This window comes from Acinonyx jubatus, chromosome X, assembly GCF_027475565.1.
Source record: "Acinonyx jubatus isolate Ajub_Pintada_27869175 chromosome X, VMU_Ajub_asm_v1.0, whole genome shotgun sequence".
Classification (NCBI taxonomy): domain Eukaryota; kingdom Metazoa; phylum Chordata; class Mammalia; order Carnivora; family Felidae; genus Acinonyx; species Acinonyx jubatus.
The window spans coordinates 17478857-17496203 of NC_069389.1; the positions used below are offsets into that span (position 1 = coordinate 17478857).

The 17347-nt window shown below is 34.5% G+C and overlaps 1 protein-coding gene across 6 annotated transcripts in view; it reads left to right on the plus strand.

The window, feature by feature from the left end:
• The window catches only part of CNKSR2 (connector enhancer of kinase suppressor of Ras 2), a 292571-nt gene that overhangs the window by 230082 nt on the left and 45142 nt on the right, over positions 1-17347 (plus strand). For all 6 annotated transcript variants that reach the window (XM_027054659.2, XM_027054656.2, XM_027054661.2 and 3 more), the window contains 4 exons: positions 2207-2280; positions 2574-2645; positions 9471-9538; positions 16288-16388. In XM_027054659.2, the coding sequence (XP_026910460.2) occupies positions 2207-2280; positions 2574-2645; positions 9471-9538; positions 16288-16388 (315 nt within the window). The remainder of the gene's footprint in view (positions 1-2206; positions 2281-2573; positions 2646-9470; positions 9539-16287; positions 16389-17347) is intronic.

Here is a 17347-nt window from a genome sequence, read left to right on the forward strand (position 1 = left end):
TGTAGTAAACAAATCTTTATTCAGAGTAGTTATATTATAACCTACCACCTATCACAACAGGGGCACAAGAGTATACCTTATTCCTTGATATTTTCTTTGACTCCGCATTCATTTTCACTCTTTTGCCATAGCCATCTGTCAGTTCACCTTATTAAGGTTTTTTTAACAATAATTTCTATTGTTAACTTGTTTTCTCAAAAAATGTACATAGTTTAATATAGTGTGCTGACTAGTCTTACAGAAATACTATTATGTTAAGGTATTCATCAGTTTGCATTTGAATATTAATTTTTGAAATATAATTTAACAATATAATTATGCTTACGATTATAACATAAAATATGTAGAGGAGTTATGTTTGTTATGGTTTAGAGAATAGAATTAACCCACCTGAATTACTATGCATCAATTTCCTCATTTGCAAAGAGGGAGAGTAATAATGGAGCCGAGCTCACTGGGCTATCATATGGATGAAAAGAATCAATTCATGTAAAGCCCACTTAGAACAATGCTTGGCATACATTCAATACTCACTAAACATATGCTATTAGTAATACTTTTCAAATTGACCTCTAATTTCATTTGTAAAATCTCAAATTAATCTTTCGCTGTTTAATACAAATGCCTATATTATATAAAAGGATTTGGTTATTTTCTGCACTTTTGATATTATTTGTGCCAATCACATAATTACCTAAAAAATCTTCTATTTCACTAAGTCTATCTTATTTTAGATATAGAAAACAATTTTACCAACATTTTCATTTAACATATATCAAATACTTTTTATATGCCAATCAAGTATTATCCAAATATAGCCTCTGTTTCCCTTTATTTTAAGGTCACTTGTAGATTTCTCTGCTGTATGCTATATCATATTCTTTCAAAGTTCAAGAGATTAAAAACTGAGGCCCTTTTTTATTGAACAGTTGCTAAGTTTCGATCAGAGGTATTACTGTGTTAGCCTTGTGAGAAGTGAGTGAATAATTCCCTAGTATACACTGTAAGAATAACTTAGTGTGATTTTTTAGGAGAAATCTCTCATCACATCATTATGGGAAGATTGTATCTATCCCCCGAAATATTTTAAATTGTTTGAAATATAGAATTTTTAAGTTAAAAGACATCAAGGTTGACATAACAGAAATCAAAGTTGAAAGAGATTTGAGACTTGTGTTTATTTACCAAGATTGGAAGAAAAAAACACTCAAATACTAAAAAAATATTGAAAAAGTTATAATACTCTCTTTTTTATGACACATTTCAGTCACTATCAGTAATATCATATTTTTGTTAAGTTTTACATTTATACATACACGCACACTAAAAGAATGAGAATCTGTATTTTTTTTTTCTTTAAGGTTAGCAGATGGGGGTGTAACCTCACTTGAACTTGTTATATAAGGAGCCATTAACTGATACAGCACAGATCAAAAAGTTTGGGAGAATAAAAGTCTGAGGAGTTTGGTCATGAGCATGAAAAGGACAACAATGAAAGGATTTAGCCAAGGGTAGTCTTAGCCTACTTGGAATAATTTGTATCTAACATAAGATTTTGGATAATTCTCCTATCTTGTTTTTCCATCCCACGTTAGAGAGAGGAAGATTTTAAGGATTTCATTCAATTTTCCAAGTGGAAAATGATCTTTATATATATAGCATGTATACCAAGCTAGATATTTGAAGATAAAATCAACTTATTTCATTTATAAAATCTGGACTATACAACATATTTAATTCAGGTTTGATAAAAGATTTTTTTGGAGACAGAAAAGGAATTGAATTAGTAAACATCCATATATTTTACATATGAACATTAAAAGTGACAGAAAATTGTGAATGGTGAATGTGGACTGAAGTTATTTTTATACGTTATAAAAGTATATATACATTCTGGTGAGAAAATTACTCATAAATCATGTTTCATTTTGAGAATTTAAATAGTTTTCTATCTTCATTCTAATATAAAAAGGATTTTTCAGAATTTCTGTGTGTATCTTAATTTGTACTATTCTAAATGTTCAAAATATATCTTCAGTTTAATGGAATATAACAAGTAAGAGTGGAACTCTAATCTCTAAAATGTCAAATTTAAGACATTAAGTAAAAAAATTTATTAGTTTATATTTTTAAGGTATAGGTCTATAGTATTATCAGCTTCAAACCTATGTGTATAACACCCTGAACAAGATTGTTGCCTCTTTAGGATGAAAAAGCAGAAGGATTCATCAGTCTGCCCGAATTTAAAATTGACAGAGCCAGTGAATGCCGCAAGAAATAGTAAGTTGATTTTATTTGGGAAGAGGGAGAGAAGGGAAGGGTGTTTGTTGTTTTTTTTTATTTCTAGCTTTTAAATCATAGGTCACTTCTCTAATGCTTTCAAATTGAGGTAAAAACAAAGCAGTTTTATGAGCAGAAAATTGAATTTTTTACTGATTTCTGTCATCATGGCATAAGCATTATATATGTGAATTCAGGTTAGATGTTGAGGTAATTTTATCTATAAAAATTATTTGGTTCTAACTTATTTTCCAATTTGAAATAAAATAAATATACTTTGTTTCCTTTTGCAGTGCATTCAAAGCCTGTCATCCTAAAATCAAAAGCTTTTATTTTGCTGCTGAGCATCTTGATGATATGAACAGGTAAAGTGTTACTAAAATTTCAAAGTACTTAGAAAGTCAGTTAGGCTTAGAATTCTAAGTTTTCCATATTAATGCTTAGAGAATAATGTCACTGTGGTACATCAGTTTAAAATAAAATGGACTCAGGCATTGCTGCATGTAGCCATACCTAACTTCAGAGAACAGCATTTTAAAAGTCAAAATAAACTTGTTGACTGTTTACCAGGTTTACCAAAAATATGCCTGAATCCATATATAGACCAAAAAAATCCACTGTAAAAAATAAAAGATTTTTTTAGAAGTCCATTTCAAGATATGTCTTCAGGGGCGCCTGGGTGGCTCAGTCAGTTGAGCATCCGGCTTCAGCTCAGGTCATGATCTCACAGTTTTTGAGTTCCAGCCCCATGTTGGGCTCTGTGCTGACAGCTTAGAGCCTGGAGCTTGCTTCAAATTCTGTGTCTCCCTCTCTCTCTGCTCCTCTCCCGCTCATGCTCTGTCTCTCTCTCTCCTTCAAAAATAAATAAAAACATTAAAAAAATTTTTTAAAGATATGTCTTAAAATGTGTTCCCAGGTGGAGGGAAAAAAAAGATACTCACCAAAAAACCTGACTCTTCCAAGTGCTGGGTATTCATGACATAACATCCATCTCAATTATTTAGTCCTAAACAAAGTTAATATTTCTTTCTGTAACCTTTCTTCTATCACTGAACAAGGTTATACAGCCAAGTGATTAGATGGCTGCATGGTTGGGGCGCCTGAGTGTCTCAGTTGGTTAAGTGTCGAACTCTTGATTTCAGCTCAGGTGATGCATGATCTCATGGTTTGTAGGTTCATGCCCTGTGTCAGGCTCCGCACCAGCAGCACAGAGCCTACTTGGGATTCTCTCTCTCTTTCAAAATGAATGAATAAACTTTAGATGGTTGGCTACATGGTCATATGGACCTGTGGGGGGAAAAATATATGTATGTGTATATATAAATTTCCATCATCTACAACATTCTGCTTCAGATTTCCCACTTTAGCATTTATGAATTTGATTCTTCCTTTTCCTTCCTTTCCCCTCTCTCTTTTCTAGATTTATAGAAATTAGGTTTAAGATTCAGATGTTTCCTTTTTACAGGTCTTTAGCAGGCAGTACATATTACATACATAACTTGCCAACAGTTAGGGAGAGGCAGCACAGCATAGTGATTTAGAGAATAGACTTTGGGACCAGACTGTCCAAATCCCAGATCTCACACTTACTAGCTGTGTGATCCTGGATATAGAACTGGACCTCTTTATGCCAGGTATTGACCCCTTGAAAAATGGACATAATAATAATCTCTACCCAAACGACTTTTGTCGGGAGCAAATGAGCACACATAAAGGGCTTACAACAGTCCCTGCTCAATTATAAGTGCTATGTAAATGTTTGCTAGCAATGTATATCCCTTTCATATATTTTGGGCTTTTGCCCCCATTTACCTTTCTTTATGTGTCTCAAAAAAATTAGTATCCAGATATTTTTAAGCACAAAATTGAGCAACTTTATAAATGTACTTGAGCACACTAAATGAACACTTAATATGCTTTTATAAATGATCTTGGTGTTTTGACACTTGGGAGTACAGGCATGGTTTGTCCTAAAGCAAGGATATGAATACAAGGAAATGGCAAACAAAAGTGTTGAGAACACTTGAAAAAATGTTTTATTATTAATAAGGGAACTGAGTCTTTCTTGTACTTCCCAAAATCTTCTTTTGATGTACATTACCATTCTTGACATTTCACACTAGGCAATTGGAATTTGGAGAGCTTTTTCTCCTTAATTTGTTCTCAAAATGAAAATGTTATTCACATGGGGTAAGAAGTTGTGATACTCTATTTTTTGTTTTAATAATTTTATAATTCTACTGTTCTAGTTATTCACTATTTATTTTATCACATGTTGAGCACAGTGCCTTTGGGATGAATATGAGGGGTTTACATCATGATCAAACAGAAAATAAGTGGTAAAAATGAGCATTATCCTATTTTACAAGATGGATACACTAGAATACAACCATCTCTAAGAATTAACATGATTTAATTATTCATGAAACATGCTAATCATGGTCTTTTTATGAAGTACGAAACCATGCCTGGTCTCTACCTGCCCTGTGTTAGCAATAACTTCAAAAGTGTGTCATGTCACTGCTCTTCCCTAATAATCCTATAGATGTATCTGATTCAGGATATCATAGAAGCTAAAGCAAACCCATTTTGTTGTTTTTGTTGTTTTTTCTAAGCAATGAGTCAAAGTGAAAATGTGAAACTGATCAAATATGTCATCTCCACATCATACATTTAAAAGTGCTGTTTTATGTAAGCCTTGCTATGGTGCACTAGAAACTTCAGAATTAAATTGTCCTGAAATACTGAATTTTTTTAAAACTTTAAGTATAATGGACTTTTATATTTTTCTTTTTCTTTTTTTTTATAATCATATTCCCAATGTCTACTTTCAACAGGCAAGTTCTTAAAAATTACTTGTTAATAAACGGGGGGGACTCAGTGCTGTAAATAAATAGAGGATTAGAGGTTGGGAGAGATCCCCTCCAAAGATTTTGTTCAGGAACCTGATTGTTACTTAACAGCAAGATAATCTGGGTGTTGGTTCATGCTATATATAATCTTTTAAAGGAATATACCTAAGTCTTCAGAGATTTTATATTTATGATATTATAATTATGCTAATCATAGCTATAAGCTTTATCTGGTTATTTCTTAATTTCCAAAAAACTATCATATACATTTTAAAAATATAGTGCAAGTTTTGACAAGAGATATAAAGTAAATTTAATTACATGTACCTGTATATACCCAAATATATGTATGTATATACATATACCCAGATATATGCATATATATACATATATATGTATACATATACACAAGCATGAAATATTTAAATCTCACCTTCTATTTTTTGACCAACTGTAAGTATGATTGTGAGGTAATTTGCAAAAATACTTTGGAGGCCCCCCCCACCATCCATCTGTTTCCTCCTCAGAAATGAGCATTAAAACATGAAAAAAAAATTTTTGCCAGTCTTTGTGAAATCTGTGGGAAGAAAACAAAATATCATGTTTCTCAAGTATTCTGAGACTTATTTACTGAATTCATTTGGCCTATATATTCCTTATTATGTCAGCACTTAGGTCTTTATAATTGTGAGGATTCACTCATTTCTATTTGGTAATTACTCTTTGGACATTTTTCCCATAGTTTGTACTCATTTTTTTCCTCTCAATACATTATTCTTTGTTAGTTATTGATAGCTTCATGGGAAGGCTCAATATCCCCTTACCTATATTGTCTTGTTTTAAAGCATCAGTGACAGGATAAGGTGCTGAATGTGGACCTCATATCAAAGCCCTTCCCCGTCACTGAATTCAGTGCTTGTATCCCTAACCACCTTTTCTTAAATTAACCGCCCCCCCATCCTTAGCACCTTTGACTTTCTAATTTTTTACGTTGCTATTTTTGTAAATGGCACTTGACACTACTTGACATATGTTTATTTGTATCCCTGTTTATTATCTGTTGCCCTCACTAAGATGTAGTCTCCTGAGAAGGCAGGCACTTTGTTTGGTTTCTCTCTATCCTTGGAGCTTAGAATAACAGTACCTTGTAGACATAGGTTCTCAATAAATATTACCTGACTCAGTTAATGCATATGTATCTGCTGTTTATAATGGCCTATAAATACCAAATTATACTGCAGCAAGTATATAGGTAAGCCTCTTCTAGTTGAGGCCTTGAGGACAAGTTTACCGAAGACAGCACCAACGACTGTGTAGTGTTCAGCCTTTTGTGCCTATGCACACTGACCTGAGTTTATCCACATACTTTCTGCAGAGTTTTTATCATGAACAGAATTTTTCTTCCTAAAAGTAGGCTAATTTTTCAATTGTTTTATGACATTTAGTAATTCTGGAACTCATTGAAGGCAGGAATTATGTCTTATTCATTTTTGTGCCCCCAAAACATAGCTCATTGTTCAGCATATAGCAGGCAGTTAGTAAATTTGTTGAACTGAAAAATCAAAGAAGGCTTTTTCTTAGTTTCCTAATTCATCTCATAAAGACCTCATTGTTCTTTAAACTTCTGACAAAATGAAATTTCAGTGATATTTTTTATAATAGTCACTATGAGGGGTTCTCATCGTTAAGCATTTGCCTTCGGCTCACAGTTGGTGAGTTCAAGTCCCACATTGGGTGAGCTTGAGCCCCGCTTCAGGTGAGCATGATCCCCGCTTCAGGTGAACACGAGCCCCACTTCAGGTGAGCATGATCCCCGCTTCATGTGAGCTCATGCCCGGTTTCAGATGAGCTCCAGTCCCGCTTAGGGTAAAAAAAAAAAAAAAAAAAAGACAAAAAACAAAAAAACACAAGCCCCAGGTGAGTCCCACTTCTCTGTCTCTCTCTCTCTCTCTCTCTCTCTCTCTCTCTCTGTCTCTCTCTCTCTCTGTCTCTCTCTCTGCCCTTGCACAGTTGCGCGCTCTCTCTATTTCTCTCTCTCTCTCAGAAAAAAGAAGTGGGGGGGGCACCTGAGTGGCTCAGTCAGTTAAGCATCAGACTCTTGATCTCAGCTCAGGTCATGATCTCACAGTTACTGGGATCTAGGCCCACATCCTGCTTTGTGCTGACAGTGCAGAGCCTGCTTGGAATTCTCTCCCTCTCTTTCTGCCCTTCTCCCCTGCTCATGCTTTCTTTCTCTTTCAAAATAAATGAATCAACATTAAAAAAAAGAAGCACTGGGTGTTGTATGTAAGCCAATTTGACAATAAATTATAATAAAAAATAAAAAATAAATAAAACAATGTCTAGGTTTATCTATATTAAAAAATAATAGTCAATTTGAGGTACTTCATTAAAATTCACTAATATATGTTCCTGTAGTACTGTTATCATCATTTTCACCCCAAAAGTGCCAGGCACATCTTTCCTAAGAGTGCTAAGATTTGTCTTGTAGTACAAATTCAACCCCATTCTCACTACAAATGACCTATAGACTAAATTTCAATTTTGACCTTTTTACTAAGATTAGAGTCATTTTTTAAAGGTTACTCATCATGAAGTTGACTTACTAACTTATAACTTGTAATTTTTTGGAGTGGCTGTATACTATGCTACTGAATTTATTTGTTCAATCTTTATTTTATTTCCTTTATGTTCCACTCCCTTCTTCACTTCCCCAAAATACTTGAGGTGATAATTACATTGTAGGCTTTCTCAAAATAAAGTTGGGTTTTAGGTGACTTACTCTTAACATTGAAGTTTAAATTTCCATGGATGTGATTTTGCCAATTAGAGACACAACTTTCCTCCCTTTCCAAGATATTCTAACTATCTGTTGCACAGTTAATACTACTGGGCATAAATGATGAAATATATGAGTCACTGAAAAAAGCATCATCTTTCATTTGACACAGTAGATAAGCTCTTGGGAGAAAAAGTTCTCAAACAATTTTTTCTTAAAAATATATCTGATCAGATTATTCCACAGTTTAATGATGTTAACTATAGTATTGATTCCAAACTTGAGGTAGTTTGGAAGAGGGGTTTTTCCTCAATTTCTGATTTAGGAAATTATATATGGATCATACCTCAGAATAGGCTAATGGGAAATTGTCAGGTTAATTTAAAGATTTTGTGATTTGATCATCTGGTACAGTATAAAGAGCTGGAATAACTAACGCAGGGAGAGACCTGGTGGAACAAAAGATAGAGATTAAAACACTGGAAATAGCATCACTACTGAGAGAGGAAAGAACTAAGATTTATTTTTAAGTTACTATTGTTCATGGAAATAAGTTTTTAAGATCTAAATAGAGGTTAAAATTGTATTTGCTCATTTGGTCTTTAGAAAACAAATTGTATTTAGAGACAAATTTCCAAAGTACTCCCAAGATGTGTTTCCCCCTGGAACATTAAACTTAAATAACTTTCATCAAAACTAATACTTCATAGTGAAATTTATTTTGACCGGCAAGGTCCATAACTTTTTTTCTCATCAGTATATATTATATTAAAAGAGCATTTGTTCTGAAGAAACAAACAGCAGAAATATTTGGACTGCTTCTGAATTTGGAGCAACAGAATTGATAGGGCTCCGATCATCTTAAAACCCTCTATATTACATATATTTACAGGTTTGCTTAAGACTTTTCTATCGAAATATCATCTGTAGTGTGGCAGCAATTTATACCACAGCAAATTATACAGCTCATTGAAAGCTCGATGTGTCAAGAATAGCAAAGAACACATCTTTTATGTAGAATTATCTCATATATTCTTAAACATTTTAAAATAAACATTTTTATTAAGTTTTAAATTTTAATTCCAGTATAGTTAGCATACAGTGTTACTTTCAGGCATACAGTATAGTCATTCAACAATTCGGCACATTACTCAGGAATCGTCACAACAAGTGCCCTCCTTAATCCGTATTACCTATTTTACCCATCCTCCCACTCACCTCCCCTTTGGTAACCATCAGTTTGTTCTCTACAGTTAAGAGTCTGTTCCTTGGTTTGTCTCTCTTTTTACCCACTTCATTCCTTTTGTTTCTTCAATTCTACATAGGAGTGAAATTATATGGTATTTATCTTTCTCTGACTAACTTACTTCATTTAGCATAATATACTTTAGTTCCATCCATGCCGTTGCACATAGCAAGATTTCATTCTTTTTTATGGCCGAATAATATTCCATTGTATATATACCACATCTTCTTTATCCTTAAAATAAATATTTTTTAAAAGTAAAATATACGAAATTCAATTGCAGTGTTACTGATTTTAATAGTTGTTTTTTCAGGTGGCTTAACAGAATCAACATGCTGACTGCAGGATATGCAGAAAGAGAGAGGATTAAGCAAGAACAAGGTAAAGGAATTTTTTTTTTACAGTTCTGGGGTTTTTGTTTTGTTTTGTTCTGCTGTTATCCTATACAGTGATTCACTACTATCAGTTAAGTGAAAATGCATATATCAGGCTGTAGTTATTTTTCTTTTTTGCACTTTGAATCCAAACCATACCATCTTAAAGGTGAGGTTTAGTAAATTAAACAGATGGGGAATAAATTCTAAAATTTTTGGAGCAGCTGATGTGGAGTTTGTTGCTGTCTCTCTCAGTCTGTTTCCAATGGAGGACAAAAATCTTACAAATTTAAAAATCTGTAATTGGTCCTAAATATCGACTAGAGTCCAGGTCCTTGTTGGTGAGGTTTTTTTTTTTCTGTTTAGTGGTGTCATAGACATTTAAGTGGACTTTTATGCAAAGAGCTCAGATGGATGATTCCTCCTTCCATAAATTATCTCAATTGGTTATGTTCTTCAGTTCTGTTACTCTGTAATTCTGTGATCTTATGGATCTTGCCTCAGTATTGACCTCAGATATACAAAACACAATGTCATTATACAGATTTAAATTTTAATGAAAGCTGTGGTCACCATTCTGAAGTTGCTTTACATTTCCAAAAAGTGTTTATTGTATATCCCTTGGAAGCATCAACAGTTTTGGAAATCTTTTGAGGCTTCCTAAAGCTAAAAGAATTCTACAGATTGATATATATATATATACATATATATATATATATATATACATATGTGTGTGTATATATATATATATATATATATATATATATACACAAACTTATTTCTAGTTGTGTCTCCAGTGGGCATAGACTATTTGTTTATGTGGAAATTCTAAAAACCTTGTGTTCCCTCTCAAAGTAAAACCTCAGCCAAAACTTTTCTAAACATCTAAAAGCTGAAGGTTAGAGATATCTAAAGTAGATATCCAGATCCCAAAACCAATCTGTCAGCAAATGTTTAGGGCAGGGGTTGGGAAACTTTCTGTGAAAAGCCAAATAGTTAATATTTTAGGCTTTGCAGGCCCATAAGATTTCTATCTAAACTACTCAACTCTGCTGTTATAGTATGAAAGCAGCTGTACACACATGAGGATTCTGACTGGGCTGTAATAAAGCTTTACTTATGGACAGTGAAATGAAATTTCATATCATTTTTTACATTTCAAAAAATTATTCTTCCTTTGATTTTTTTACCATTTAAAAATGTAAAAACTGTTCTTGATCTACAGACCATATAAAAATAGGCAGAGAGCCTCATTTGGCCTGCAGGCCACAGTTTACCAACCCCTGGTTTAGAGCCATGGGTGAGGGAATGGGGATGAGTAAGGCAGTGAAGGATGAGGACTTAGGGCAGGAAGATTTCAAAGAAATAGCAAAACATGGTTCCTGCCAATAGGAATATATCATCTTGTTGAGGATATCAAAGATACACACTTGAGGGGCACCTGGGTGCCTCAGTCGGTTGAGCCTCCAACTCTTGATTTCGGCTTAAGTCATGTTCTCGTGTTCGTGGGTTCTCACCTGGCATCCGGCTCTGCGCTGACAGTTCAGAGCCTGCTTGGAATTGTCCCTCTCCCTCTCTGCTCCTCCCCACTCAAGCGCTCTTGTGCACACATGCTCTCTGAAAATAAATGGGTAAACATTTAAAAAAAGATACACACTTGAAATTGCTTAAGAAAAATTGAAGAGCAGCAGAAAAAAAATTAAAGAACAACATAAAGCCAATCAGTACTAATGGTTGCACAATGTGAAACTGATTTTTTAAAAATTTGCTAAGTGGATGCAAAATTTTTAAAAAAAAAACCTGGGAAAGAGGCAGAATTAATGAGGAAATAACTTGCTAGAGAAGTTGATCAGTGAGGCTGATGTAAAGTCAGCAGTAGAGAGAAAGAGAAGATATTTTATTCAGTATGAAGTGTTTCTGTGTAAGGCCTTCAACTACCACGCTGATTGATTTAAGGTGAAATAGGCGACCATCCTGCCTGAAATTACACTGAATTCTAGTAGAAAAGATCCTCTTAATATAATACAGAAAATGAAATGTAAGAAAGTACAAATCAAGTTCTGTGTAAATTAAGCTGGAGAGATTGCTTCCAGGAAGGGAGTGGGAAAGGCTTTATGTTGACTCCATTATTTGAACCTATTTTCACAGGATGAGAATGAAGTAGATAGGAAGTAACAAAAAGGGGCGCCTGGGTGGCTCAGTTGGTTAAGCATCTGACTTCGTCTCAGGTCATGATCTCGCAATTCATGGTTCAAGCTCTGCATCAAACCATGAACTCTGCTGTCAACAGAGCCTGGAGCCTGCTTTGGATTCTGCGTGTCCTCTCTCTGCCCCTCCCCTGCTCGTACTCTCTTTCTGTGTTTCAAAAATAATAATAATTGTCTAAAAAATAGAAAGTGACAAAACATTCCTGGGAGTGGAAGCAGCATGGATACTTCCACAAATAATGAGGAAACAATCTCCATCAAATCAGGGTGCACAGGTGAATCCCAGCCAGGACTATGGGGTGTCAGGCCAGTTATTAAGCCACATTTGTTCATTGTTAAAAGTTTACTTAAGTTTATTTAAACTTTTCATACTTCAACTTAATTTATAGGCCTAAAATTGTGTTAAGACTACTAAAAAATCTGTTAGCCTTCCTTCTCACATTTTTTAAAGGCATAAAAAAAACTGTATTTTATAGGTGCATATAGGTTTGTTTCTGATTTTTTTAAGATGCAAAAATTAAAAGTATAGACAGTATACTGATAGGAAATGAATCTTTGAAAAACTCGGTTTGCATAAAGAAGGAATCTTGAATTCTCAAGCTTAACTTTCTTATTTTGAAGTTTAGCATGGTCTTTATTTTAGTTAATTTTCTTTGTACGTGGTATTATATAGCCATATATCATTATGGATTAAGGAACTGGTAAGTTATACCGTACATACAGGTTCCAATAAGTATTCAGTGCATGGATTCATGATGCACTGGTCTGGCATGTGAGTGCATATTTTAGTACCTTCTGCAGTAGTAGACCATCACTGGCAGAAGCTTATAATAGTTAACAAGTCACGTCTCCCTTGCTAGCACAATGCAACCAGAATATCTGAAATAATTTGGTTTTCCACATAGAGTGTATATTTCTCAGGCACTCTAACATAGGTCAGAAACATAATAGACTTCCTACCTTCTGCATTAGGTCTCATGGTATTCTATATAGAAAACAACTGTATGCATGTGTCTACTCCACACTTCTGTAGAATTATTTGACATCTTCCGAGTACTGTTCTCAGTACTGAAGTTAAACTTCATACAAAATATAGGTGGTTGAGGGTTGGGAATATTTCACAAACATGCAAAGGAGTAACTCCAAAACACTGTTTTTATTTAAATATCCATTGCAGCTTCAAAGTGACTCTTTCATTGATTTAAATAAAAGTTTAATGAATTAGTATCTTTAGCTCCAGAAGTGTAAAGGATGTGGGCTTCTCTTTCATTATTTGTTGTTGTACTTAGAGAAAACAGGGTTACACTAAATTACATGAAGATCAAAATTTGGCTAATGGCCTATTAATAATTTTTCTATATTTTTCCACGTGCAAGTCAGACATTCATGACACATTATTTTCAGTCACACAATGTCTTCCTAAAGCTTTAATCACATAAAAATGAATGAAATATATTGTATTTTTTGGTAGTTCTAGATGAAAAAGTCATTTTTCTCAAATTATCCTTTTGTTTTTAGTATGAAATTTATTGTCAAATTGGTTTCCATACAACACCCACTGCTCATCCCAACAGGTGCCCTGCTCAATACCCATCACCCACCCTCCCCTCCCTCTCACCCCCCATCAACCCTCAGTTTGTTCTCAGTTTTTAAGAGTCTCTTATGTTTTGGCTCCCTCCCTCTCTAACCTCTTTTTTTCTTCCCCTCCCGCATGGTCTTCTGTTAAGTTTCTCAAATTATCCTTTTGTATCAACATGAGAATAAAGTGGAAATCTTCCTGTTCTACTGATGGCACTATTTATTCATGATTAGTTACATATAATATTGAATATCACTGCAAGACATTAAAAGTATCCATTTATTTTTGCTAAATGGAAAGCTAAGAAAAATAAATTAATTTGCTCGTAGAATGAAAATCAAACTCATTTCAGCCTCTTGAGCAAACAATGTGCTTGTAATTTTCCACACAACCCCAAAAGAAGACTGACTGAGTTTTCTATGTAGGTTCTTCTCTGTCACTGCTCTCTCAAAGACCTACAACTTACTGTGAGAAATGAAGTTAATTTACAAAGGGGAATTTCAGTCTTTTATTCAGCAACCCAAATAAGCTATAGATTGATGGTGCTTTTTAGTAAACCAAAAATTACATTAAGTACTGGACTAGAATTCTCCCTAATTTAGCTGAGGTGGGAAAGCAGAGAGAATCTCCCACATCTGTCATTTGTAGTGATAGCTATAGAGATCTTGATAAAATGGTGACCATCTCCTTCTCAGCATGCTGTTAAGGGCCCCTTGAGGTTCTAATTCCTTGAGACCCCCAAGGTATCAGTACAGAGGTCAAGGAGAAATTCAACACAGGAAATAGTGGGAAAGGTAAGAGCAAAGTGATATTGGCAAACCACTGCTTAGGGTTAGGATGGAGTGGTGCTTATTGCATTCACCTCCAGCAATGACTTCCTTATAGTATTTCAAACTCCCACAAAACTGCCTAACCCAGATCCCAGAGCTACAGAATTCACTTTTCATTGCTGGAACTTGCTACGAGAAAAAAAAAAAAAAACAAACTGATGTCCAAGAAGATAAACACAAGGCATTTACCTCCTCTGTGATCTGGGTCAGACTGTCCTAGAATGCTACCTATAAATCCACCAAAGAAAATCAGGGGTCCTAATATCGAGTGCTTTCAAGGTGCAAAGCACTTGAATATGTATTACCTTATTTAGTACCCACCCCCACACACACATATACACGGCTCTGAAAGTCAGTTATTATTAGCCCCCTTTTACAGATGACAAAACAGACTCTGGTTTAGTAACCATCACAAGAGCACAGAGATGGTAAGTGGTACAACCAAGAATTGAACCTCCATCTGCCCAGGTATATAGTTCATGCTTTTCCCACCATTGTTTGTTGCGTACATCGCTGGGCAACTATATCAATTCATATTTGAGAGGAAGCTTAGTATACTAGCTGTCACCAGCATGATCCATTATAAATACCAGACACAAATTTAGATTAAGTAGTTTCTGCTTACCTTTTAGTCAAAGGGAATAATTAAAATAGGAATAGCATTTTCAGAGTTTTTGTATTTTGAGGCCTGAATGTAATAATCTCCACTGCTAAAGAATTTCTTTTCATGATAGCCAGAGTTACAGAACAGCAGGAGGAGAAGGGCTCAAAGCATCATGAATATATGTCAAATTAAACTCTCCCAGTGTGTCATTCAAAAGAGTCCCAGTGATAGCCCTCCAAGGTTTAGGGCAAGGCTATTTCTTAGCTCAATTCCCAGCTCTACTACTTTTTATTCAGCATGTAGTAAGTACTCAATAAATATTAGCTATACTTATTCATAAACACCACAAGGAAAATATATATAAATATTATATAATTTTTATATATAAGAATATATATAATTCCTGGGTGGAGAGAGGTTCCTATAAAAGTATGTGCAGCATATAGTAAGTACTCAATAAATATTAACTATACTTATTCATAAGCACCACAAGGAAAATATATATAAATATTACAGTAAAAGATTCCTGGGTGGAAAGAGGTTCCTGTAAAAGTATGTGCCATAGTTTTTTCACCTAAATCTGATTATCAGTTAAGCCTAATGATGGTTCTTTTGATTTAGATTTTTTAAGAATAAAAATGGGTAATACTTACAGGTTTTTCCTCGTAAATCTTATAAGGAATTAACCCAGAGTTAAGAGTGGTTGCGTTATTAGTGGAACGGGTTCTGATTATTGGTCTTTGTGCTGTATTTTACTTACTCAACTAATTTATGTCTCAAAATTTTTTCCTTTCCCTCTTGCCTGAGCTCTGCCAAGTCTAGCGGCTTACATTTTCTACCCTTTTAAGTAGTTCTAGAAGTTTGGAACTTGCAGCCCACATCAGCAAATTTGCCCTTTTGCATTTGGCAAGAATCAAGGTTTGCCATGTGTTTCCAAGTAGAGGTGGGAGTATCGTGTTATAGAGAGTCATGTCAGCATGACTCTGGAAACAGTGATTGTTAGATAACCAGTGAATTGGAGCCAGAAAAAAGAATTGAGAACATTATTTTTGGAGCTGTTTATATCTGTAGAGATCTACAGTTGTATATATATTGCTTTTCTTTGAGTGTTCATCTTTAGGGTAAAATGATACACCTTTAAGAGGCATCCTGTGTTATTATTCACTAATTCAAGCATCAGAATAACTTGGCCTGGAATCTAAAGCACCCTAAACCTGATTTGACTTCTGCAGTGTCTTTTTCTTAACTCCTTAAAATTATAGCTATGTATAATTGCATGCTTTATTGGAATTAAGTGATTGCACTCTTCCTTCTTCTTGAACACCCAGCTGAAAATAAAAGTTTGTGGGCCTGGAGTAGTGAGTGCTGTGGAACAGGGTATAGGAGTGGAATTTAAATGTCTTTGTGTTAGCTGGTCTTGAAAATATGGCTAGAAATATTTAATAGAATGAAAATATGGCTAGAAATATTTAATAGAATGAAAATATGGCTAGAAATATTTAATAGAATGTTGTATCTGTGTGTGTGAATTTACAGATTACTGGAGTGAGAGTGACAAGGAAGAAGCAGATACTCCATCAACACCCAAACAGGACAGCCCTCCGCCCCCTTACGACACATACCCACGACCTCCCTCTGTAAGTTGCCAACAGGAATGGACATTATTTAGCATCAGATTCTTTGACCCAAAATATCCCCATGTAGTGAATTGCATGTCAGACCTCAGGTTCCCTAAGAGGAAAGAAGATAAGGAGTCTAAAAACAATAAGGGGAAAAAATTTAGTATGTAAAGACTATTTAATCAGGAGAAACAGTCACCACAGATTCCAGGCATAATATCTGCCCAGTTTTATTTTAAAAAATCCTGTTTGTGTCAGAGTAGCCTTCCTGGAAATATCAGCAACAAAAATAAGTTTTCTTAGAAAAAGATATATAAATGGGCTTTATGTATCCCACACTAATAAAGTTCATTCCTATATCCTTCAGAAATGACTCATAAAAATTAATATTATATCTATATTAAACATATTTTGACAGATAGCTCTTCAGATAGTCATGGGGTCTGGTTTAATGTATGTGTTTATATGGTGCTCCAGACTTCTTAAACCTGTGTAAATGATTCTGTGTATAGCCTGTAGTTTATAATCTTTTAATGGGGTAAACAACTGTCCTACTTTGCTTGAGACTATCCCACTTTATGCCCGTGGCCCATCAGAACTACTAAGAGCATCTCAGTAGTCTCCCAGTCTTGACAATACATTGCATGGTTACAGCGTCATAAGAGTTAATTCTGGCTATCTTGGGACTGAGTCTTCCACATAGGAAATGGAAGCTGAATTTAGGTGACAACAGCACTCAACCTAATTACACCTCCATATTACTCTAGAGGATTTTAAATAAGACGCTACACAAGAAGTTGATAAAATTCTAGGCCATTTCTCAACCTTGGCTGTGCATAAGAATCACTTCTGTAACATTTTAGAAATGCAGATGTTCAGACCCTATCCAGACATTAAATCAGAATATCTAAGACTACAAACAGCTCACTAGACTAGACTGTGGGCCTGCTGTATTCATCTACACATCCCCATGGCTT